Consider the following 27,066-nt stretch of genomic DNA (forward strand, 5'->3'; position numbering starts at 1 on the left):
TCATATTACCGCTTGGACCACTTTGACTTAGTACTTACGGTTGATTACGACTTATACAGTGCCTGCTGTTTGGGTTGTCGAAATATTTTAAGACCTATCAATCACCTTTAAAATAAAAGTGAACTTACTATTCAACTTTCAAAGCGCTATGGTCCCCCAGACAGGTTTCTAGTACTCTCGCACCAATGGACCTAGTGAACATTAAATACGAAACAACGAAATTGCAAATTAGGCCTATTTTCCCGAAGCATAACTCGCTTGAGGTCAATCAGGTATACAAAAGTGATATCAGTGGAAAAAGAAACCTAGAAGGTCTTCGGTGGCTGCGGCATAGTTAAACAATGAGCCGCACGGGAGGTATGAGAGAAAATGTTTGCAACCGAAGACAGGATTCACTTCATTCACTTCCTTACTAGAGTGAAACATTTTTGCAAAGTAAGTTCCACGAATGAGTACACAATTCATAACGAGTGGGCTCGTATCTTATGCGCAGAAATCTACTTTTCCGTTCTCTGCACATTGTCGTCGCCATCGAGAAACTTGAGTTTGTCGTCTGCTTCACGCTCCAAGATTTATTTCAGGTATCGCATGGTTTCTTGAGACTTCAATGAAAGTCTTTTGTCTTCATTTTTGTGAAAAGGATACAACAAAAATTGGGATATCGCTGTCTGTCACTTAAATCTGATGCAACTGAGTTTAGAATGAAATGAAGACCACAATATTTTTTAACGTTAGACAAAACTTTTTCCACCTCTTTTTGTCATATCTTGGGAGTAAAGGTCAGAGATCCACTTAGCATGTGACACAGTTGTAAGACAGATAGTTCTTTATTTACAGTGGGTCAAAAAAGTTTCCGTATAGATGTTTTCCTGTTATGTTTAGTAATATACCTTACAAAGTACAGAAAAAAAACTGCAATTCTTATGAGTTTTCTGTAAAGAACTCCATAATAAGCATACAGGTTAGAAAATAAAACATTTAGAATATATAATTCAGCAGAAAATCAAATACACACGAAATTCTGACCATATTACAAATCAAAAAAGTTTCCGTACACGTAAATTAGGGCTCCAAGTTGAGTTTCGACCGCAGTTAGTGATCAGTTGGTCCTCCTTTGGCCTTAAATACTTCTCGCATTCATTTCTGCATTGCAGTGACCAATGTTGATGTAGTTGCAGGGGGATGTTCCAACATCCCTCACGTAATGCATTTTTCAACTGAACCCTGATTCTAATATTGGGTTTCGTAATGCGTCTCCCTAATTCATCCCACAGATGCTCAATGGGATTACAGTCAGGAGATTGTGGAGGAGTGTGAAGTTGTTTTGGCACCACTCTTTCACTTTTCGTGCAGTATGTTTATCGTCGTTATCTTGCTCGAACATAAAAGAGGCTCCCATATTCAGTTTCTTTGCACTGATGTGGAGATTCTCTTTCAGAATGTTCAGGTAAATATGTTGGTCCATTGTATCTTCTATAAAATGCAAACTTCCTACTCCAACTGCACTTATACACTCCCAAACGAGCACACCACTACCTCCATGCTTTACACAGATGCTTTGATTCCACGTGCATATTTGGTTTCCTCCAGACAATAAAGCTTCCGGCGGATCCATGAATGTTGAACTTGCTCTCATCACTAAATGAAAGAGAGTTCTAGAAGGTAATTGACTTGTTCACATGAGATTTTGCAAAACTCTACACATTTCTTGCAGTTTGTTTTACTAATATATGGTTTCTTTCTGGCTACTCGACCGTTGTAGAACGCTCTTCTGAGGACAGTACGAACTGTTTTAGGAACCACTTGTATACCATAGTAAATTTCAATCATACTAGGGAGTTTTGGAGCACTTGTTTTGAGTTCATTTTGGATAGTTCTTAAAATAACACGTTTATGCTTATCCTTCAGCTTTGTTGGATGGCCACTGCACGGTCGATCTTTGCAAACATTTGTCACAATATACCTATTTAGAATATTTTGCACTGTAAAATGTGATTTCTGTACTGTCTCTGCCATATTTCTAAGAGACTTGCCTTCATGTCTTAATTTTACTATTAGTTCACGTATTGGAATTGGCACTTCCATTTTGGCATATCGTTTTCCTGCATCTGTAGGTCTCTCCCTTGCCCAAATGTAACTGCAGTATTACCTTATCACTAGTGGAGCACGCTTCTGTCATCTGTAACCACTGCAAATGCTATTTAGTGTGTGTTTTGCTTCCTTCTACTGTATATTTGTGCCGTGTACGGAAACTTTTTTGACCTCAATTTTCACCAACTTAACTTAAATCGTCAGTTATACTATTGGTACATTCAATACTATCACTATAATGTGTATATATATTACAAGTAGACACGAACAAATTGAGCCAATGTAATTGCGTTATATTATTTATTTATTTTAAGATATTATAACATTTTGAAATTACTAATCTCTGGTGTACGGAAACTTACTTGACCCACTGTAGTTTGGTATTTTGTTGTGTTCGAATTGTTCTGCTTTTCTCTTTAGTGGCATTTTTTTTTTTTTTATGGGGATATCTTTCTATTGTATGTTTGTAACTACATGGACGAATATCACTGAATGATTGGAAAAGGTAATATCTCGAAGGATAATGTATTCTTTACTTGGGCTTGGCTGTACAGACCAAATGCAGAAGGCAATAATTATCAAGAGGTGGTTACACACCAACATAAAACATATCAAGAGGTAGATTGATTGTTCCAACAGTGAACTGGCTATTTACTGTTCGGAGGTTTGAAGTACTTTTCATCGGTTTTCATTGGGACAAAATTAGTCAGGAGTGATTAAGGCTTTGTGTAAAATGTTACGAGAAAAATATTCTCACTTGCATCCGACCATAATAAAAACATATGTTCGAACAAGAACATTTATTCGCACAAGGCATTTAAATGTACAAGCCGAAGCCCAGATAGTACCAAAAGAAGGCATGGATGTGGATTCAAAGTAAAATAAAATAACTGACTGTTTTATTTATTTTCACGTATTTCTATGTATCCACGAAGTACATAATTTAAAATACTATTTTTTGAGAATTTTCTGCTCATTGGTCTTATAATTATTTAAGTTGGAAATCAGAGTAATACTCCAAGACAACCCGTGAGTGGGACAAGTGGAGCGATATCGCTAGCCTTGCCAATAGAAAGGAATCGTTTTGAGGATTTCAAGGTATATCTTCTTCTCTTGAGATGATTGAACCGTGTTCCTAATTACTAGTGAATTCTGTCTACAGAAATTGACCAGTCCCTCTCCTCTTTCATTTCTTTCGCCTAAACTATATTTGCCTATGACACTACCTTCCTGTTTTTTCTCCACAACTGCATTGACATTTCCCATTACAGTTACGGATACATCCCTCTTCTCCCTGTTTACAATTTCCTCTATTTTCTCATAAATTTCCTCTACTTCTTCAGTTGCATGCGATGCGAAGTCGTCAGTGTGTATGTCTGTACCATTACTAGATCTTTCTTTTTTTCTTTTCTTTAAGTCTTAACATCATCAACACATTCTACTTTCACTATCTTCTCTTTTAAGTTCTTACCAAGAGTTACTCCTCCACCATGATGACCGCCCTTTTCATTGCCTGAGTAAAATATTCTATATTCTTCGCTTTTTAGTTCCCATCTAACTTCACAAACTCCTACCAAAATCTTTATTATTTTGTTTCATTTCTTCTTCAAGATTTTCTAATTTCCTTCCTTGTAACATAGTACGTATGTTCCATGCCCCTACCTTAAATATGTTGCTTTTATTTGTCTTTCTTCCCCATATTGTCATTTTCGCGCTTTTGCTGATCTTTCTTCTCCACATTGTTACTTTTTCGTGCTATTGCTTGTCTTTCTTCCCAACATGGTTACTTTTTCGTGCTTTTGCTTGTCTTCTTCCCACATTGTTACTTTTTCGTGCTTTTGCTTGTCTTTCTTCCCCACATTGTTACTTTTTCGTGCTATTGCTTGTCTTTCTTCTTCACATTGTTACTTTTTCGTGCTTTTGTTTGTCTTTCTCTTTCTATATTTCCTCCCCACATTGTTACTTTTTCGTGCCTTTGCTTGTCTTTCTTCCCCACATTGTTACTTTTTCGTGCTTTTGCTTGTCTTTCTTCCCTACATTGTTACTTTTTCGTGACTTTGCTTGTCTTTCTGTGTTTTTCTTCCCAACATTGTTACTTTTCGTGCTTTCGCTTGTCTTTCTTTCTCTATCTATCTTCCTCACATTGTTACTTTCTCGTCCAATAGTCCTTCCCAAGACATCCCACTGTCGGAGATCCGAATGGAGGGATATTCTACCAGTATGATGCAAGAAGGAATAAATAAAGCACACATATTTATTTTAAAACAGATCTTTTATTTGCCATGAGTTTTGACTTAGTATTTACATAGAAATGTGATAAATAGTGTACAAATACAGGATGTTCCTTTAAAATTCGACTAGGTTGAGTTGATAACTAAATCAGAATGGTTAGAATAGCTAGATACATAAATTTAAATCTACATCCATGGCTTTTGTTTTTGTTAGTTTGAATTTATACAAGAAAAATAAATAGTTTTAAACATGATTCGTTCCCAAATTAGAAGAAAGAAAAAGGTTTAAATTCCGAAAAATGTCACTAGAATGAGAGCAAGATATCATTATAGTGAGCAATTTTGGGTTTTCATATAGCACTCAAAGTATACATATTCTAAACAGAAACATTTTAAATGAATCAGCTCGTTTTCAGATATCGGGGAATTAAATAATGCTTTGGATTTTCTCCTATGATCAAATAATATACAGAGTATTAAAAAAATTCGTCACAATATTTTGAGAATAGATTCCTCATATGAAAATAATAAAAACGTTCATATAGACCTGTGGTCAGAAGTGCATAAGTTCGTAGATATTGGGTACCGAAAACGTGAAAAATGAACTTTAAAGGTCTGTAGTTCCACTACTATAGAAAAGATCGTAGTCGGGTCAAGATATCACGGAGAAACTAGTACATGAACTATTCAAATATCCATCTATCAGAATTTCTGGTACTTACAAAATTATTTTTTAGAGAGGCTGTTCAGGAGTACTTGATCACTCTCCACCTACCTCTCTAAAAATTTGGTGTGCAAGTACTGGGGTATTCTTAAACATTGATATTTGGATAGTTCACATACCAGTTCCTCAGTGATATCTTGACCCGACTACGATAGATCCCATAGTAGTGGAGCTATCAATTTTTAAGGTTCACTTGTTTCACGCTTTCGGCAACCTATAACTCCGAAACTATCCACTTTTGAGCACAGGTGCATATGAACATTTTCTCTTATTTTGATGTGACGAGTCTGTTCCTAAAATATTGTGACATATTTTTTGTTAAACTCTATGCATTTTCGTATCTCTTCCTTAAAAGTCTGGTCCCACACTGATTGTATGTAGTATATCTAGGTATACCAGTGACACTGTGAAGTACAAAAATGAGCGAAAGATTTTTAAATCGGAGGTTTTCAACATCTATAACAATTTCACCACCAAACAAACAGTCCGCGGTTGATATTGCGCTGTTGGCACACACAACAAAAATTAGAGCTAGGTCCAAACGAAACGCAAGAGGTGCTTAGCAACAAATTCAATATGAAGGCCAATACGACCAAAACCAAAGTTATCAGATGCTTAAGAAAAGAAACTACAAGAAAAATGAAGATGACCGGATAGAAGAGTTGTAAAAATTATGTTTTTTAGGAAGCAAAATAACAAACAATGATAGATGAAAATAAGATGCAAAATCAAGAATAACTGAGGCGAAGGAAGTATTTTTTAAAAAAAAAAAAGCTTCTAAGCGGGAACATTGACAAAGAACTAAAGAAAAAGCTGATGAAAGCATATGTATAGTCACCGGCACGTAGATGACTGCCCAAGGTCACAATGTGCTGGTCGAGGCGAGCTTCCACATTATTCTGTTGCAGGGTGGGCAGGGTAGTTAGCTACTTTGCACTGCAGAATGTACGTTGCAGTGTCTCAGAGTTATGAGGTATGCGTCTGTGTATAAAACACAAACATAATATTCTAGTAAATACGCGAAAATATTGTCACTCATACTGGAATTATGTTCATCTTACACAGTAACCTATTGATTAATATAGGGAAGTGAAATTTCCGTTTATTTTCTGCCCAAAGGATATGTTCTTCACGCCAAATTGGTGCTATTGTTCGTGTTAAACTAAATATATACAGTGTTATTTATTTCAAATCGTGTTATTTTTCCAGATACTTATAATAAAATTTAAATATAGGTTATTACATATTTTCCCGGATTAAAATAAAGATAGGTTATAAAAAAATAAATGTCATCATTTTGAATGAAATTATTCACTTCAAACCCAAAATAAATTTTAAGACAGAAATACACACACACATGTCATTACTAATTTATTTTATTATTTCTAGTAAAAGGGTTCTTTTTTTTTATCTGTTATTAATCCCTCTGTGATTGACTGTACTTCTTGTTATTGGATGCTGAAATACTTGCGTAGCACTGGCAGCACTGCCGGTTATTAGAAAGCTGATTGACGGTAGGATCGCTGTTCGGAATTCCTCTGCTTTTGCAGTGACCTTGAGCTGCCATGCTACGTCCCGGTCACTATATTGGGTGTAGCGTTGTATGGATGTGAGGCATGAACTCTATCGCAAACATCAACATAGAACTGGAGAAAAAGCTGCTGAAAAGTTCCTTTTGCATTTGACACGCATGGGGGTGTAACTTCTCAGATTCTGTCTCATTTGGTAATATATTTTTTTGTGTGTAATTCTTATAATTTATCCGATTTCCATAAAACTTAGTGTCTGGTGATGAGAGTTAAGTATTTAAGCAAACTTTTTGATTATAATCATTGAAAATATATCAGTGAGCTGTTAATCTTATGCATGGGTGATTTTTCTCGGTGCGAAGATGATTTTCCCTTACCACACCGCTTTCGACAATCAGAGTTTAATTCAATATTTTTCCATACCAAAGAAGTTTGGTGAAAGGATACCTTTAGCTAAAGCGTTTTAAAATACATGTACGCTGTTCTAAAAAATGACATAAATTGGAACAAAGAACAATCAGAAAAGAATACTGAACTTGTATTTTAATACTGTCGTGGCTAGCTGGTTACAATTTCTTTGATCGTATTACATGATTCGACCACGGTAGGTCCTCTCTGTTCTATTCTTGTGTGTTGGTTCTTTTTCTTTTTGTTTTATCAGTTACTCTTTAATCATCCATTTTTCGTATATTAATCGGTCTGAAATCAATATATAGGAACTGCTATGTAATTTTGAAATACTTTACTATCATTGGTATAACATTAATTTTACATAGTATCATTTAAATATTTTTGAAAATCCTAATACCTTTTGTTATTTAAAAATTTTAACAATTTCTTGTTCGATCTACTATGGTTTTACTCGTAACATTTTTCAAGTGAATAATCAACTTACCGTTTAGCTTAATGGATATTGGAAGAACACATTTTAGTACAAGTGTAGTTTTTATATAAAATATGTACGTTATTCTTTTATCGTGTGTCATATGAATTTACATCATTAACATGAATAAAAATGCTTACATGTTTTAACATACGTAGTAATTTTGCATATATACGTACAAACAAGAGACAATTGAAATTTTTATTTGACTGAAAGACATATTCGTAGGAGGCTCTTGCTGACAGATGGTTCTTAGATAATGGTCCTTATCATCTTCTGTAGAGTTGGATTGGACTAGATTTGAAATAAAATCTTTAAGTTTTACGTCCCACGATTGTGCCGGCTAGCCTAAAGGAGACGGTGATGATGAGAAATGAATGAAATGGTGGAAGGAAACGGGAGAACCCCGAGAACACACGGTGTTTTCTAACACAAACCTCACTTGGCGCGAGCTGGCATCAAACCAAGGACCCCATGCACCAGAGGTAAACGTTCTACCACCGAGCTACCACGGCTGCAGGACTGAATTTGAGTCTAGCGTTGCTTTCAGCACTGAGGCTATATGAAACATGGACCTACAGTTTAATGTGAGAGGTGAATCACATGAGCTTCCGCCGGAAATAGAACCCGAGAATCCCACACCGAAGATACGGACGCTAAAAAAACTGTCTTCTGTATTTTTTTAATAATTTATCTTTCCTTGTTGTTCTTCTACAGTCTTCAAAATCACGTTTCATTCTTTGCTTTGGACGCCGATGAGAAGATGGAAAGAAGCAAGAAGGATAGTAAAAAAGAAAATAATTAATGATGAACTTGCATGAAGTATTAACCATAAGCAAAGATTAAGAAGGAATTCTAAGACAACAGTAGCAAAAGAAGAAAAAATGGGAAGAAAAGAAGAATAAAGAGGAAGATAGAAAACAAAATAAGGGAAAGAGAAAGAAAATAACCATAAATAAAAATCGTAAAATGGATAAGCAAGGAAAGGGGATGGAAAGAAGAAAACAATGAAAGAATGTTCGAATCGTAGAAAGGTTGTTACAAAGTTTGTCTCAATATTTTGGGATATATTTCTCACATCAAAACAAGAAAAAAAGTCCATATGGACTTGTGGTCGGAAGTGCATAGTTTCGTAGTTATAGGGTACTGAAAACATGAGAAAATGAACTTTAAATGTCCATAATTCCACTACTATAGAACCGATCGTAGTCGGGTTAAGACATCACTGAGGAACTAAACGGCGTGACAAACATCTTGGCATTTGAAGGCGGCGTTCCAAGTTCCCTTTAAATACTGCTAGCAAATGAGAGGCCAGCGGTATTGCCACGTTTATTTTGTACACATCCACGTTTATCTCCTCTCACCTGATCGCGCTGTAGTTTGTTTGCTTAGCCATAGTCACACCCCTTTACTACTTGGCAACGTCGCGCCAGAGCTTGCGTTTTATTCGTTTAGCTGAAATGCCAAGATGTTTGTTACAGGTTTTAGTATGTGAATTATCCAAATAGCCATGTGTGCCGGTGCTGTGCTATCAGTTGTAGCTCAGAATACTTATTAAATAAACGCAACCAAATGGGGATGAAACTGATGCACAACACGGTACTTAACTGAGAAATTGTGGTTGAATTTAAATAAAATTCAAATGCTTCTAATTTGAAAAATGACTAGTTGTGAAAACAGGTGAGAAAGACAAAGGATGTAATTAAGAAATAGGAATGAGCACTAGCCTGATAGATCCAACGAGGCTGGCGTCGTCCTGGTCATCTGGAACGATGAATGTCTTTCTCTGAAGGAGCCTGGATAAGTTGGAGACAGTCAACATCTGGATCTTTATCCTGTTGATCTGCAAGGGGCGTCGATAATGCGTCTTTACGATGATGTTCTCCTACACCTTCATTCCACTAGTCTCAACTGAGAAATTCAAGAGTGTCAGCGGCGATGAACCGGCAGAGTGGTATTCTTTGGACATGGAGAGTCGGTCGTCCTCCAATGGTGGGATCTGCTTGTTTAAGAATGATCCAGCACTTGCATACCAATTTTTAGAGAGGCAGGTGGAGAGTGATCAAGTACTCCCAAACAACCTCAATGATTCTGCAAGTACTGGAGGTTCTGAAACATGGGTATTTGGATCATTCTACATCTCTAAAAATTCGTATGCAAGTGTTGGATCATTCTTAAACATGGATATTTGGATATTTCACATACCAGTTCCTTAGTGGTGTGCAGTCCCGACACTAATAGATCTCACAGTAGTGGACTTCTAAAGTTTACTTCTTTCATGTTTTCGGCACCTCATAACTCGGAAACTATCCACTTTTGAGCACAGGTTCATATGAACTTTTTTTTCTTATTTTGATGTGAGAAACTATTCCCGAAGTATTGTGACATAATTTTGTAACACCCTGTATAACGGAAGATTATCCCTTTAATTTCATGAGGAGTCTGAAAAGTCACTCATATGATAACAGAACAACATAAGAATTTCATGTTTATCTGTAAATACTGGCTGAGTGGAAATTGCACACAAGATAAAAATAAATAAATAAAATAAAATAAAATAAAATAAATAAAAATAAAAAACAAAGATTACTAGCTTAAGAACTTATAACAATCAAATCTGACCAGAGCAAACCTTTATTACAAGTAACCTGTGCGTCATTGTTAGGAGATATCGTACAACAATAGACACAATCTACTATGTAGTACTGTATATACAGTACATAAATTGCGCAATATTAATAACGTTTAATGGGTAAAATGCTGTCCAAGGATGAAACATTTATTAACCAATACATCTTATTAAGCTGAACAATATGATATACGTGAGTGTAAAATCTCATGCGTAGTTTTCGAAAAAAAAATTGAGAAAGAAATTGATTTGTAAACCTAAAAGTTTATGCTGCTCGTGAACCATGCCATTTATTGAAGTGAAACTCATACTGGAATTAAAACCCTCATCAAGTTGCTCATTATGACATGAACAAGACGACAGTACATAACCTTAGTTAATGAGATATAACGTAAAAAAAATATCATTAGCTTCAGAAACTTTAATTTCTGTTCAATCAAAATATTGTCCTGAACTGGAAACACTGCTTTTTAGTTTGAAGTAGGACGCCTTACCAGAGTTAGAGCTCAAATGGCTGACACGATTGAAAAAATTCTACCATTTTACGTTAAACATCAAATATTTCCACAACTTTTCTCTCTCTCTCTCCATATATATACAGATGGTGATCAGAAAAATGGAAACACCTGTAGTTGGCAACACGTCAGATGTATGGGTTGGCAGTGGTGTCGTGACGCCCGCAGCGCCGGACCGCTGGTGGTGGTGTGTTAGGTCGGTCGCCATACTACGTTAGGCGCAGTGGAACAGCACTGATCAGTGGCTGCAGCAGACGGAGGTAGTGTAAAATGGGAGACCTCTCAGATTTTCAAAGAGGGCAAATTGTTGGTGCGCGGTTATGTGGAGTGAGTGTGACAGCAGTGGCTACTGTGGTGTGTCGCGTGGGACAGTGTCGAAGGTGATGACGGCCTACACAACACACGGGAAAACCACATCGGGGAAGCGGAACAGTGGGCGGAAGAAAATCATGAGTGACAGGTCACGCCGGGTATTAAAGCGCATTGTCACGCAGAACCGTCGTGCCACTGCGTAGCAAGTGACGGAGGAACTCAATCAGCAACTCCCCCACCCTGTTTCGACAATCATAGTCCGCCGCGAATTACATGACATGAACTTACGGGGTCGTGTTGCACCGGCCAAACCGCTCATCAGGGACCATAACGCTTTCGTACGCCGCAAATGGTGCCACGACCATGCCACTTGGACCGTTGAGGACTGGAAACGTGTGATATGGTCGGAAGAGTCATCCTTCGCCCTATTCCCAACCACGGGCCGTGTTTATGTGTGGAGAACGCCCAAAGAAGCTTATGATCTGCAGTTTCTCCGCCCAACTGTGAAACATGGCGGCGGGTCGGTGATGCTGTGGGCCGCCATATCATGGTTTTCATTGGGTCCTGTGGTCACACTTAGCGGACGAATCACTGCCAACGATTATGTCGCAATTTTAGACCACTTGCATCCTATGGTCCGGATCTTGTTCCCGGACAATGACTCCATCTTCCAGGATGATAATGCACCCACTCACAGAGCTGGCATTGTTGCAGTGTGGTTTGAGGAACATCGGGATGAAGTTCAACACCTTCTCGGGCCCACCCAATCCCCAGATCTCAACATAATTGAACATCTGTGGTCCGTCTTGGAAACACGACTCCGGCGACGATTTCCACCTCCATCCTCTCTCACAGAACTGGCCGATGCCCTGCACGAGGAATGGTGTAAAATTCCACTTGCTACCATTCACGACCTCTATGCCTCCATCCCACGTCGCATCAAGGCTGTTCTGAAGGCGAAAGGTGGCCCGACGCCATATTAATCTGGTAAGTTATAATTTCGTTCAGGTGTTTCCATTTTTCTGATCACCATCTGTATATATATATATATATATATATATATATATATATATATATATATATATATATATATATATATAATTTTTACTCATAACGGAGAGGTCACTACTTACAATAATGTGTGTGATGAAGGCAGAGATACAGGGTGTTTCAAAATGAATATATGAGTTTTAACGCTTTCTAGTATTTATTAATTAACTTAGAAAAATACATCAAATGAAAGAGCAACTGAAACAGTTTTTGCTACAAGTGTTTAATGTGAGCACCATTCTTCACATGCCACACATCGAGTCAATAGGCGAGTTTTTCCCAAACCTTGATCAGGGTGTTTGGAGTAATAGATTCAATCCTCTTTCTTAAATTCCCCAATCTCCTTAAAATTTTTCACACAGACATTACTACAATTGCTAATTCACAACTAGCCTTCCAAACTGATTTCTTGGAGGTACGCGTGAAAGACTCTCTCATTCATTCAACACGTTCTTCAGTCACTATTGGTCGCCCCGTACTCTCTCTTCCCTTTGCAGAGAAAACCAGTATTTTCAAACTGATGATAGGGCCGCGGTGCCTCAGTGGTAGAGCGTTCACCTCTGGTGCTTGGGGTCCCGAGTTCGATCCCAGTCCTTTCCAAGTGAACTTTGTGGTGGACAAACACCGTGTGCGTGGGTTTCCTCGGGGTTCTCCCGTTTCTTCCAACTTTCATCATTCCACCATTTCATTCATTATTTCATCATCACCGTCTCCTTTAGCCTAGCCGGCATAACCGTGGGACGTAAAACTCAAAAAAATAATTTCATTTCATTTTCAAACTGATGATACCATCTGCGGATGTTATTATCACTTCGTACATTGCAATTACACTTAATACGGAAAGCACGTTTCACTGTAACTACAGATTCAGTCTTTGCCAAATGTAAAAACACAAAAAGCTTTCAGCTCACTAGTCGTCATCTTTGCTACTAACGTTTTCTAGTGGCAGACAGAGGAAAACAGTGCGTGCGTTCAAAACTGTTTGAGTTGCTCTTTCAATTGGTGTATTATTTATAATTGTAGTAATAAATACCAGAAAGCTTTAAAACTCTGATATTCATTTTGAAACACCCTTGTATATGATCGAAAAAAGTAACACATCAGCCATAATAAGTGTATGGTTTGGTCAGATTTTGTCTTTATTCAAGTTATAAGCAGTTCCGGAGCTATAAAGAGGAATATTCAGGAAGAGGTTTATATATATGAGGAAAATATCCTTGAAACACTGAATACTAACAAAAAATTAATTTCGTTTAGCACCGAATAAATATGTATACTTTAATTGCCATAACACCTCGGAAGTTTGGTACATACCATCTTTATTAATTTCAAATTCTCTGTTTCTTCGTATTTTATAATACTTACATAGGAAAATATATATATATACTGTATATTTATACATACACTGATCGTACATATTTACATTGTAAACGAGGGGACGTCTTCCTAGCAAAGAGGAGCTATAAACAAATATACAATGGACATTTGTATTTCATTCACATTTCTTTTTTTAATCCTTTGTATTTTTTTATTTATTTAATTACAAATATGGAAACATGAATTCTAACTTACTACGCAGGTATCTTGAGTAAAAATATGGCCAATTATTTTTTTAAAAAAATATTTTTGTACAGTCTTGTTGAAAATAACTTGGTTACTCAACCCTCTTTGAAAGGCTCTGCATGCTGGTTCGTAGATAGAAGTATTAAGAGTCTGCTATTGTTAAAATAATACAAAATTTACCATTTCTGTTTTGCTTGTTTATTCATAAGTGAAAGGAGATAATGAAATGCAACTTACCACAATCATACATATTATTATTTTACAACAACAACAACAACAACAAAAAAACATGAACCTGAAGAATTTTCAGTGTTGCCATCCATAGATATTACAGTGTTGCCAGAATAACAATTCCCAAAATCTAAGTTAAGACAGTGACTAGAGGAACGAACTGAACTGCATTTGATTACGTGTCATGTTGTTTTGGTATCCTGCGAACTACTTTTAAAATAATAGTTGTATTTAGTTTGTAATAAACAAAATAGTTTTAATATATAGTTATTAAAATTAAGTAATAATATTGTTTAAAAAATGTTTTGCAGGATTCCAAGACAACATGATACGTAATCAAATGCAGATGAATTCGTCCCTCTAGTCGCTGCCTTAATTTAGATTTTGGATGAATTGTTATTCTGGCAACACTGTAATATCTATGGATGGCAACACTGAAAATTCTTGAGGTTCATATTTTCTGTTGTAGAACAACATTATCTATGATTGTGGTAAGTTTCATTTCATTATCTCCTTTCACTTATGAATAAACAAGCAAAAAAAAGTGGTAAATTTTGTATTATTTTTAGTATGGCAGGTTCTTAAATAATGTAAACGGGACGTTTGTTGTTGTTGCGAACTGAGTTGCTTATTTCAAGTTAAAGTAGTAAAATTTCCTATATACGGTTGCAACAATGTGGCGTTTAGAAGAGAAGTGAGAGGGCAGTTTATTTTCGAACAAGACTATAAAATACATATAACTGCATACACGTAGGCCGTATTCAGATCGTTATAATCCCTTTTTCCTCCGAATATCTAAGTTACCATTACGAGTACCTATTTACCGGAATATAAGACGCACTCCATTTTCTGTATTCAATTCTGAAGAAAAATATTTTTACTATATATTTTTTTTATTTTAAATTTTAAAGGCAAAGTAATATTTTAGCAAAAAACATACGCGGAGTTAACAATACTTAACTAAATATAGAATCGCACGTGCGTCTAGGAAGGTGCATAGCGCAAGCATGTCTAGAAAAAAAAAACATACACACTGAAATCAGAGGCGTACGTTTAGCCCTAGAACATTACAAAATAAAATTATTATAATGTAAACTAAATTGTATTGACAATTTTATACTTTAGTATCTTCTTTCATTGATACAAGTTTTTGGGAACTGTATGTTTTTAGAAACATCCACTAAATTCTTTGCACATAGTATGACTCACTTCTTTAAGAGGTCTTCGATACGACAAAGTAGCAAAACCACTTCTCTGATTACTGTACTGCAGCAAGAATCATATAGTTATCAGCGCATTCCCCTTCACTGCCTACAAACGGGCTGCCAGGTAACATCAGTTGCCTCTAGAGAAACCGGTTTCTTGGGCTTGAGTGAAGGGTAAAAGGAAATTATATGAGTAATAACAGTGCATTTTGGGGATTTCTGAGAATTTCTCGGACATCTTGAGCCTATTTCGGTAGCAATTTGCGTCAACGCAATGAAAATTTTGTTTTACTGTATTTTGCTATAGTTGGCATAGCTGTTATAAATATTTTTTTTTCATTATTTGTGTTATATTGGGAACACTCTTACAGATTGAGGCTCTTTCTTTGGCTAATCGCCTATTTCAGCGTTCTTTATTACTCGGACAGCTTCCATTTACTCTGGTGAGTAGGGTTACTACCTATCCAGTGCAAAATGTAGGGATACTTCATGGAACAAATGAAGGTAGAAATGTCCCATCGTTGTTCCGTAATATTAATAAGGAAATAAGTCTTGCTAATGAAGAGAAAATCATATTTATTTATTTGATAAAAGGAAAGTGTGTTGTAAGTTATTTTCCTATTTTGAAGATCGTATAATAACGTGGAAACTAAACTATAATAATAATAATAATAATAATATAATAATAATAATAATAATAATAATAATAATAATAATAATAATAATAATAATAATAATAATAATAATAATAATAATAATGTAGAGATGTTATAAAGGTTAGTGGTAGCTCAAGCCATCAAACCAGTATACGCCACTGACTGAAAGGATATATAGGGCAATTGTAACCAAACTGCATTTATTGAGTCACTGAATTGTATGTAGCTGAAATGCTATTACACTCCGTAAGGAAACAAGAAAACATCATACAAAACAGAGTCGGGAATACTTATTGAAATTTAAATAATCAAAATATCTGTATTGGCATATAAGACGTACTCCATTTTTGGAGTTATTCTCGAAGGAGAAAAGATGCGTTTTAAACCTCAGTACATACGGTAGGTAATTTTCAAATCTCCTTGATTTCTCTTTAAGAAAATAAATAATCTTCCTCAAAATCCATTCCGAAGTTTACTGAATACGGCCTTGAGCGTGGTGTGTAGAAAGGAACTTAAACACTCTAAAGCCCTTGTAAAATCCTTGTTATTGACATCCTTGTTCTGTGAAACTGCACTTCTTAAAATAAATTAAGATAATTATATTTATAGTAAACAAACTACTACAAACCCAAGTAGCAAGAAAGCTTTCGGTCACTTGGCGCGTGCTTGGCTTTTGACTTTCTACGCTTGCACTTGAAACGCATGGTTTCATACAATCTGCCTTTTGTTGTACTTGCAAGCGATACTTTAGATCCTTCGCAGAGCGTCATAGCATCACTGGCCGTTCATTGGTTACTGACTTGTTGCCAGCGTAAAACGCTTGTGTCAAGCTTTAATGGAACACTCAATGCAAGATTGCCCCCATGTAATTTCGTTACTGGAATTAAGCTTGCGGCATGCTTGCAAGCTTTCCAATCAAGCCGGATGCAAGCTTGCCGACTTCCAATGCAAGCTTACAGCAAGTGGTTTGCAAGTTGTTTCTAGGGAAACATGTAATTACACAGCTTCTACAAGAACTTTTGGGTGACTAAGTTACTTACAACATGGTTGTACGTTAGAGACCTGCAAAATTAGATCCACAACAATCACTAATCTTGTCGGTAAAGTAAGCGAAAAGTAGTGTACACGTTAGGGAGAAGATAATAACTTTAGCATTTTGAAATGGAGCTAAGTTCGCAAGGCTCTACGGCACATACAGAAGACGAGAACGCAGTACTCTGACAGCGATGTTCACACCAGGAAATAACGAATCTATTTCATCTATGTACAGTTTACAATTTGGACGTTTCGAGATAAAGTACGGCGGAAGTATATATATATATGTATAAATACATGTATGTTAAAAACATCAAAAAATTGTCCTTATAAAGAGGGAGATTAAGTACAACTCTGAAGAATAAGTGGACGTCTGAAACACAACAATGTAACGCTTCTTTCTCTATTCCGCTGACTTACGATGACAAGATATTGACTAGTTACTATGTACATTTTCATTATTATTATTTTTTTCTAGTACAGCAACCTACAAGCTCAAAAAAATAGAACTCTAAAAAGTCTTTTGCGCTACTTACAATTTTCTGTATCTGTTGATACTCACATATACCTAGGTAAACATGCACATTTATAAACATCAGAAATAGGCCGACAAATGTCATTAGCTGTTTTCAGTCAGTATGTTCAAAGAAAGTGTTTCTTCTTTTCACACGATATATTATTTTACATATTATTACGTATTACTTTCTTGTGCCTTCAAAAGATTGACCAACTATAAGCTCATATCGTCACATTTTCGAACTTGTATAATACTGAACTTGTATTTTTCTCTAAATACATTTACCTGCGATATTTGTTTTACGATAACAGATAAGATCGAATAATAGAGATTCTACTACAAAACTCTCACTTTGTTGCGCTGACTTCCATCGTACGGTATACTTAATACCGTTAATCACTGAAATTATCAGCATAATCTCATAATCGCAAAATATATTATGTCCGTTGTTTTTCATTTGTATCTTCCTCCTGTAAGAGTACAAGTAGCTTTACGATTATTTTACTAAGTATTCTCATCCTTGTACAAAAAAAGACATGATTCTTGGTACTTCGTTTCAATTCATACGAAATGGAGTACGGTAAACACAGAGAATAATAATAGCTGTTATAGATAATCTTCTGTGTTGTGAGTTCTGAATCTTAAGCACCAATCATCATTGAACCATTTTCTATTTTTTCGTTTTTGTTTTGGTTTTATTCTGGAAAGAAAAAATGTTGAAATAAGGATTAAAATACAATACATACAACTTTAATTTATATATAAAATATATAGCGTTATCTATTTATATTTGTTCACTATTTCTCTTAATTATCTAGCTTATATGATATACTATACGATATATGATTTGGTCCCTTTTATAGCTAAAAATATTTATATATTTGCATCATATTTTCTTTTTCTTTCAAATATTCCAGACCAATCTCTATGTAAATGTTTGGCTACTTCGTGTATTGTCGTATCAACAAAAAGCTAGAATTTATTTACCACTACTATATCTTATTTGATTCTTCTATCTCCTTCTAAGATATACTCTTAAATCACAATTCTCTTACAGAATATGTTGAATACAATAGATCAGTAGTTCTCAAAGTGTGGTCCGCGAAAATATACATCCTAACAACATACTAATCTAAATCAAACAGGTAAGCTCCCTCATTGCTATATGGCTAACACATGTAGCTTCTGGTTGGGAAATTCTGGTTTAATTCCTTAGGAGTATATGTGGTTCGGATCCAACGTTAAATTGTAGATTCACTTCTTGTAAACCTCGATACTGAGAAAGAACGTTAGATTTCAAATCAATCAGCCAAATTAAATCAAGTAATCTGAAACATAAGGCATAATGAATGTGTATACGAAGAAAAATCAACTACAGAACTCTTATAAAAGAACTAACAACATTAATTAATTATATTATTGATTAAATATAAATATCCTCAAATAAGTTATAAGAGAGGCAAAGAAAATATTAAATCTAATAGAAATTAAGCTTGCTAATTAAAACGATTCTGAAGAGTGAAAACTACTTCTACACGAATTTCTCAGAGCCACTGATGAAGGTGACAGAGATTGCTGAAAAGTTTAGCACTATTAAAGTACAATGTTGCATTCAAAAGGGGCGAGACAGCGGGAAGAATATAGAGTCCTAGTGAGTTCGAACATGCGTCAATTAGTTTCCATAGCTAGAGTGTAGAAGAACGAATACATTTCAAATAATTTCCATTAATCTTTTCTATTATCGAGAGAAAATTAGATATTTCAGCTTGCTACTAAATTTTGTGAAATAATTTATATCTCTCCTCTTCTCTTTAAAACCTTGCCTGGCCCAGAAATCCAGGCAAAATTAGAATTTGCTTGTACGGTGCTCGTGTACAAGCAATGATTTTCTTTCTTTACAAGATTATCTTTCTAACAGAATAAAAATCCTTCAGTTTCTGGGAAATTAAAAAAAAAAAAATATTTTCTTTAATATATATATATTTTTTTTAACTTTTATATTTATTGGAATGTTGAAATGTCTATGGCACTAATGACCATTACTCAACTCTAAACTATGTTTTTACAATTCCATAAATAATTAATACTTTTCTGACAACAGTATATACTTTCTATTAAAATTAAAGTAAGTCGTAACAGTTTCAATAACTTAACGTTATCTTCCTCAGATGTTAACTAGCCTGATGAAGATAACGTTAAGTTACTGAAACGGTTATGACTTATTTTAATTTTAATAAAAAATATATACTCTGGTCAGAAAAGTATTAATTTATTTAAGTAATAGTTCCAGAGTCAAGACGGATGAAGTTACAATTCCAATAATCCTATGAAGAAAGAAAAAAAAATATTTATTAAAGCCACGATCGCTCTGACTGGCTTACGATGCTAGTACATGAATAATATCTATTTCAAATTCTATCAGAAAATAGACCAAGTAGTACCTTCGCTGGAGGGCAACCCAAAAAAATTAGCAGAAGACAAGGGAGTGAACAACCTTGGAGGAACGACTGGGAGACACAGTGGAGTAGGTTGAAAGCTGCTCTTCTTTCATTTCATTTCATTTTATTTTCATTCATAAATCATACATGATGCTCGAAGGAAGACGAGCATATGAATCGGACACATCAATAAATAAGATACAAAGTAATAGTTATTACATACTATTAAACAACAACGAGACAAACTATGAGACATGTTGTATGAGACAAAATTACACTATACAATCTACAAGCTGCATTTAGCAGACAGGTATTCATCCACTGAATAAAAACAATTGTCCAATAGATACTTCTTTGTAACTGATTTAAATACATTCATTGATTCAATGTTACGAATATCTTTAGGAAGATTATTTTATAATGTTGGACCTAAGTATATGGGACCGTTTTGAAACAGTGCTGTATGGTGATTTTGAATGTGGAAATTTTCCCTATATCTAGTATTATGACAGTGAAGGTTTCCTTTATAGGCAAAGAATGTATTAAGATTCTTTGGTCTCTGAGAGCTCATTTATCCTTACCTCACTCTAGGACCTCTCCTCTGAGAGCTCCTTTATCCTTACCACTCTCTAGGATCCCTGGTCTCTGAGATCTCCTTTATCCTTATCACTCTCTAGGATGGCTGATCTCTGAGAGTTCCTTGATCTTCATTACTCCCTAGGACGCCCGGTCTCAGAGCTCCCTTACCCTTACCACTCTCGAGGACCCTGGTCTCTGAAAGCTCCTTTGTCCTTACCACTCTCTAGGACGCGTGGTCTCTGAATTTTAAGGATACCTGGTCTCTGAGAGCTCCTTTACCCTTACCTCTCTCTAGGATGGTTGGTTTCCTAGAGTTCCTTGATCTTTATCACTCTTTAGGACGCCTAGTCTCAGAGCTCCCTTATCCTTACCACTCTCTAGGATCCCTGGTCTCTGAGAGCTCCTTTATCCTTACCACTCTCTAGGATCCCTGGTCTCTGAGAGCTCCTTTATCCTTACCACTCTGTACGACACCTGGTCTCTGAGAGCTTCTTTTGCTAGGATGCATGGTCTCTGCTAACAACTCACCACTCTCTAGGACGGCTGGTCTCTGAGTTTTATCCCCTTCTCTAGGACATCTAGTCTTTAAGAGGTATCTACGCACTCCTTGGACACAAGAGCCTTGGATCCTGTCACCCTAGGACACTTGGTCTCTGAGTTTCTACAAAGTCACCGACAAACCACCAAATATCTAACAGGAACTTATATTTGAACTGTAATTATTATTACAATTGTATATAAAAAGAATTTTCATAATAAAAGGGGATGGAAAATTCCCGTGTATCATTTTCAGCTCTACCGCAAAAGACAGAATTTTACATTATGAACTATGTTGGATTATATGCTAATGGAAGGAGGAAACAATCGACTTTTTTTTTTTTTTTTTTTTCATATCAGATCCACTATGCTGGACTAGCTTTACAACAAATGTATCTAATATATAGGGTAATTCAATTATTTCACGTCTACATACCTACATACCTAAAACTAAGTTTTATAAAATGTTGCTTTTCTAAGAAGTAATTAAAAGGACTCTTATCGATAACAGAGTTTTTAATGTTCAGAAATGAAATGAAATCTTTGAATTTTACGTCCCACAGTTATGCCGGTTAGGCTAAAGGAGACAGTGATGATGAGAAATGAATGAAATGGTGGAATGAAAAAAAGTGGGAGCAAACGAGAGAGCACCGAGAAAACCTAAACATACGGTGTTTGTCCACCACAAATCTGTCTTAGCGCGAACTGGGATCAAACCAAGGTCCCCATGCACCTGAAGTGAACGCTCTACCATTGAGCCACCGCGGCCCCAGTAACGTTCAAAAATGTTTAATATGGATCTTAGCAATGTTTTTGGATAGATTTGTGTAGAAGCATTGAATATCCTTAATAATTACAATCCAAATTTAATCAATGTTCTTGGTTTCAAATGTATTTTGTATTTAAGGTAATCTAAGAGTTATTTATATTAGCTCTACAAGTATATACATGTATAGCTCATGATGGTTGGAATTAAGGAATCTTGAAGCGGAAATAGAAAAATGAATTAAGGAAAATAATGAAAACATTAGAAGAGTACAGTATAAGAGGTATCACAATACTGCAAGCAGTGTTCCCAGTAAGAAACAAGGAAAAAGGCTAATACTCACTACAAAAAATAACAGAGTTTTCTTCTACATGTAAGAAGCGCTCTCGAAAGAACTTTCTTCAATTTTAAGGTTACTTAAAATTCAAAGAGGATTTATAAACATTAAGGAGAACGTGGAAAGGAAAAAAAATAAAATAAAATAAAATAAAATAAAAAGGATTAAGAAATGTAAAACACGAATCTTCTGTCAAAAATTTACAACGGTATGTTGTATTCTTTATTGTATACTTGTATTTTCTTCGAGCAATAGTTGGTTTACAATTAAGTACAAGCCAGTTTATTTTATAGAGCAAGAAAAAGAAAAAGAAAATAATATAAGATTAATATTGGTATTTCAAATAAATAATTGAATGTGAATAGGTAACTAAGAACGACGAAAAGAAGGTTGTCATAGAAACAAACAAACACGATATAATGTAATGTGATAGTCTCGCTGTTATGTTGTGTGTGAGTTAATGTTTTTACGAAGCATTTAAAGATAATAAAAAGATTTAACAAGGTAATTTAAAATCGGTCATTGTAAATTAAACACATGCGAATTGGCACTCACTGTCACCGTTCACTGTTGTTCACTGTTTTCTTTTCTTGCTTTCCAGATGGCGAAAATATGTAGTATAAAGATTGCTCCAAATCACATTTATTTCTCCTTTATCTAAATTAAGTGTACGTTCTCCGTATGGATGTTAATATTATTCCTTGACTTTTTCGTTTCGTTGCTGTTTTTGCTTTCACTATTAAACATGACTCTGCGATGCTATGGTTATAATCTTTAAGACGCGTTGCCAGACCAGATAACTGTTGCAGGCTACGAGATTTTAAGGTACGCATGTGCTTAGTTGTTCTAGTACAAATGTTCCTTTTTGTTTGACCTATATATATGTTATGACATTGACATCTTACTCGATAGATGCCACTGCTTTGTAGAGGGTCAGTTAAACTTGCCATAAAATTTGTTACATATTTGTCTATGGATTAAGGAGGAACTTCTCAGATTTTGATGTTGTGTTTCTGCAGTGTCATCTTAACTTTTGCCTAGAAATGTGGAATCAGAGGAACACCAGTTCATTTGTCAATTGCAGCATCTTGTGTTAGTTGATGGTGGGTGCCAACGATCTCCTGTTGTACCTGTTTGTACCATTTCAGTAATAAAGATTTTTGGAAACTATTTTCTTGTCCAATTTCTATTAAATATTAGATTTCCTTATTGAGATACCCAAAGAGGTCTGGAAGTAGAAAAGCTCTCCTAAAAAGTTTATCCAAGTAAACTGAAGATGGAAGAAGTTTCTTCCGAAAGCGCTTCTTACATATGGAATAAAACTTTTTTTTTTTTCGGTCAGCATTGGTCTTTTGCTTGTTTATTACAGTGTAAGAGGTTTCGGTAAGTGCGGTAGAAGTAGAGAGAGAGGAAAAAAAGAAAAGAAAATTAAAGAAAAGAAAAGACAGTTAAAAGATTTTAATTTTGATTTGATTTCAGTTTAGCGTCCCTTTTAGCAGTGAGGCTATATGAGACATGGATCTAAAGTTTAACGTGGGATCCGAACCACATGAGCTTCCACCGGGAATCAAAGCCGGTTCTCCCCTGCCAAAAGCGCTTATGCTAACCATTTATCCACGAGGGAGCTCAAAACAATTAAAAGAAAAGTAACTGTAGTACTGTGGAAAGTTCAGATGAACGCCATGAGTCTACCCTGCATTCTAATATATTGGGTTCATCTACACTCTTAACAGTTATTCTCTTGTTCATTATTTTTTCTCTCACGAATTCTTCCATTTCTATATGATAAAGCATTTAGCGAAAGTGCTTATAGTGTACTTTACAGCATGTAATATATAGCACAAGGTCAATAAAATAGATAAATAAATAAAATAAAATGATAAATGGATAAAAATAATCCACATATAATTTTAGGCAACTTTTAAAATATATATTTCAATAGCAACATAAATAGTATATAGACCAAACCTAGTATTTTATGTAATTATTTTCAGCAGTGAACATCTTAATAAATACAATTATTATTATTATTATTATTATTATTATTATTATTATTATTATTATTATTATTATTATTATTATTATTATTAAACTATTCTGCCTGTTAGCAAGTCCTGGGAATAATATGATGTTTTCTCTCCTTAGGTTAGGGCCTATAAAAGTTTCTCGATCTTTTGCTGTCTCCTTTAACCCCCAATATTTTTGTCTATTTTTCAAATCATCGATCAGTTGTGTTCTTCTTCTTCCTACTCCTCGTTTTTCTTCCACCTTCTCCCCTACGGCGGTGTAAAGAAGGCAACTTCTTCGCAAGATGTATCCAATCCAGTTGTCCTACCTACAAAGAATTCTGGTTAAGAGCGTTCTCTTCTCTTCTACGCATTCTAAAACATCTTCGTGTGTTACTCTCTCCGTCCATTTTATCTTCTTCCCCTTCCTTCAACACCACATTTCGAAACTTTCTAAATATTGCTTCCCTAACTTTCATAATGAGCAAGTCACCAAATCATACAATCCTATACTCCAAATCTAGACTTGTCTAGTTTTATTCTTAGTTCAATATTAAATTTGCTAGTTAAGAGCGATCTTTTCTTGTTTAACGCCTACTTTACTATGACGAATCTTGACCTGATCTCTAGTGAGTAAACATCTCTCGTCAAAAGTACTTTCCAGATGTTTGGATGGTCGATCTCATCAACCTTTATTTGTTCTATTATCTTTATATTCTCTCGTCCATTCCGTAAGGTCGTATTTTCACATAACATTTTCAGGACTTTCTACTATGTTGATATGTTTGAAATATGTTGATCTTCATTCTATATTGTTTTCCAGTAATAACTAGTAACTTTGTCAGATTTAGATCTATAGATAGATATACCCTCGATGTTACTTTATAAATGATCTATTGTGAAGTAATTTCTACAAAGGAAAGCTAATTTAAGCTCTTTTGAAGTCCAAGAATATATATGAGGTATGATCAGAAAGTATGGTGAATCATTTTGTTAGACAAAAAAGTAATAAGCTTTCATGGAATTTGATTTAATCTCCTTCAAAGTATTGTCCTCGGCTAGCAATGCACTTATCCCAACGTTGAATCATGACTGGGAGCATTTCTAAAAGGCTTCTTCTGAAGGGCGTTCGGCTGCTCTGTCGTGGCCTTCTCAATGGCAGGAATGATGTCAAAATTTTTCCCTTTAAGCATGGTTTTAATTTTTGGGAAGAGCCAGAAGTCGCATGGTACTAAATCTGGTGAGTAAAGTGGATGTGGACAGATAGTAACACTTTTTCAGCCAAAAACTCGAAAAGCAAGGTGTGATGGACAAATACCGCGCTCGTGGGTTTTCTTGGGGTTCTGCCGTTCCCTCTCACTTTCTTCATTCCACCATTTCACTCATCTCTCATCATCACCGTCTCCTTTAGCCGGCATAACGTGGGACGTAAAACTTAATTTTTTTTTTTTCGAAAGGCAAGGTGTGGCACGACGCGTTCTCGTGGTGAAGAGGGAAGCCATTTGCCCATTCAACCGGCGATTGAAATGCTTTTCACGGACCCATACAAAATGTTTAGTTCTTCGGAAAGCTCACGAATAGTCATTCACCTGTTTGAACTAATCATTTGTGCTCGTTTTCATCTGTTTTTGGCATCGAATGACTTCTTGATCGTTGGCCATTTTCAGCCAACTCCTTGCAGCTTGTGAATCGCTCAGACCACTTCTAAACGGTCTTCAATGCCACCGCTTCATCGTTATACACTGATTTTGACATTTCGTGAGCTTCTATGCCCTTTTTCTCCAGCTTAGAACAAAACTTAATATTGGCGTTCGACAGAGACTCTTAATACGTCCTCACTCTTCTGCCACTGGAAGCCAACTAACATGTCACAACTCGTTTAAACTCGACACTGAACTGTTTCAATGGCTTAGGCTACCGAGCTTATTCATTGAAATGAATACATCGATAGATGGCACTGTGCAACTACGTTCATCGTACTTTTTGATTACACCTTGTAATTAATTAGTATTCATGTTTCGAGCTATAAATCCAAAAATCTAGAATACAAAAGCTAAAAAGTCAAATTTAAAAGACTCCAAAATTTAAAGTTTTAGCCAACAATTTCCAAATTACTTACCATTTAACCATTTTTCCCTGAGTTTCCGGCTCTTGTCCCTGATCTGTTGGTGACGTACCGTTGCCTTCATTGACTTCATTAATGGTATTAATAGTATCTTTATTGGCGCTTTTATCTCCGGGTAAACCCTTCAGAAAGTACGTAACCATGTCACCTTTGCCTTTGACTTTTATGGTCCCTCGACAAGTCAGTGTGTATCCTTTGGCATTCAGGATCTGATATACTTCATGCGTCACCTGTGGAACGGGAAAAATAAATTATGTGAAATTTAATAAAATAATAAAGAAATAAGAGCATGTGGACAGCTCCCAGACTTCCTGGTGTAGTTGCTCTTATTAATCATGGATACTTATGTGATAGGAGTAATTTATGTTATTATCTAATAATTAATCAAAACTAATTACTAATGCAAAGAGTGATTGTCTGAACCGCGACTCGAACCCGGGACCTCCAGCATACCGTGCCGATGCATTAACCTCTATGCCACCTAGTCCGCTTTTCAGAACAGCTACTCACTCTTTTACTCTCGAGGTCGGTGCTCTCATCTCGGAACAGTGGGTTGTGCCACATACCCCTGCTGTGATTGGACAATCCTGTGTTCATAAATCTAGCTCTTTAAGACGGTTGTAATTTAAGAAAATAAAATAATAAAATAAAAAATAGGTTGTTTCCTCCTTTCATTAGTATATATGACAAATTAAGATGGTGTCAGTGACAGTTGGGCAGTGCAACTCGTCCCGTAATGTTTGTGCTGAAGATAATGGTAAATGCTTCAAATACGTAAATAAACCCACAAACAATGAGAACAGCAACTGCAATAATATCAGTATAGGCAACCAGGCTAAAGAAAAAGTTCCAATAGAAAACAAGTATTAAAGAGAAGTGTAACAGAAGAAACAATTGAGCATCGAGAGCTACCAGGACAACTTGTTAATAACTATGAATATTCTGTCGTTGATTCCATGTTGCAGGAAATTGGAAACCTTTGAAATGAAGTTCAAAATCTACACAAGATTATCGAAGTTCTACATGAAGACGTGCGCAGTCTACAAAATAGTGATACTAATAGTAAGCAAGCACTTGACGGTACTCTAAATGCAACCGAGAAAAAGT

At 35.5% G+C, this 27,066-nt stretch overlaps 2 protein-coding genes across 2 annotated transcripts in view; both read right to left on the reverse strand.

The window, feature by feature from the left end:
• Positions 1 to 1,638: 1,638 nt before the first annotated feature.
• LOC145667939 (uncharacterized) lies at positions 1,639 to 2,085 on the reverse strand. The gene has a single exon (XM_081735363.1). It carries the CDS (start codon positions 2,083 to 2,085, stop codon positions 1,639 to 1,641), a length of 447 nt encoding a protein of 148 aa, XP_081591489.1.
• A 9,960-nt stretch (positions 2,086 to 12,045) lies between these two features.
• Positions 12,046 to 27,066, reverse strand: part of LOC145668954 (adenylate cyclase type 5) — a gene marked incomplete in the record, with an annotated part of 459,372 nt that continues 444,351 nt past the window's right edge. Inside the window, 2 exon segments of the mRNA XM_081737245.1 lie at positions 12,046 to 17,871; positions 25,954 to 26,189. Coding sequence (XP_081593371.1) covers position 17,871; positions 25,954 to 26,189 — 237 coding nt within the window.

Source organism: Thermobia domestica, chromosome 13, assembly GCF_964235325.1.
Source record: "Thermobia domestica chromosome 13, izTheDome1.hap1.1, whole genome shotgun sequence".
Classification (NCBI taxonomy): Eukaryota; Metazoa; Arthropoda; class Insecta; order Zygentoma; family Lepismatidae; genus Thermobia; species Thermobia domestica.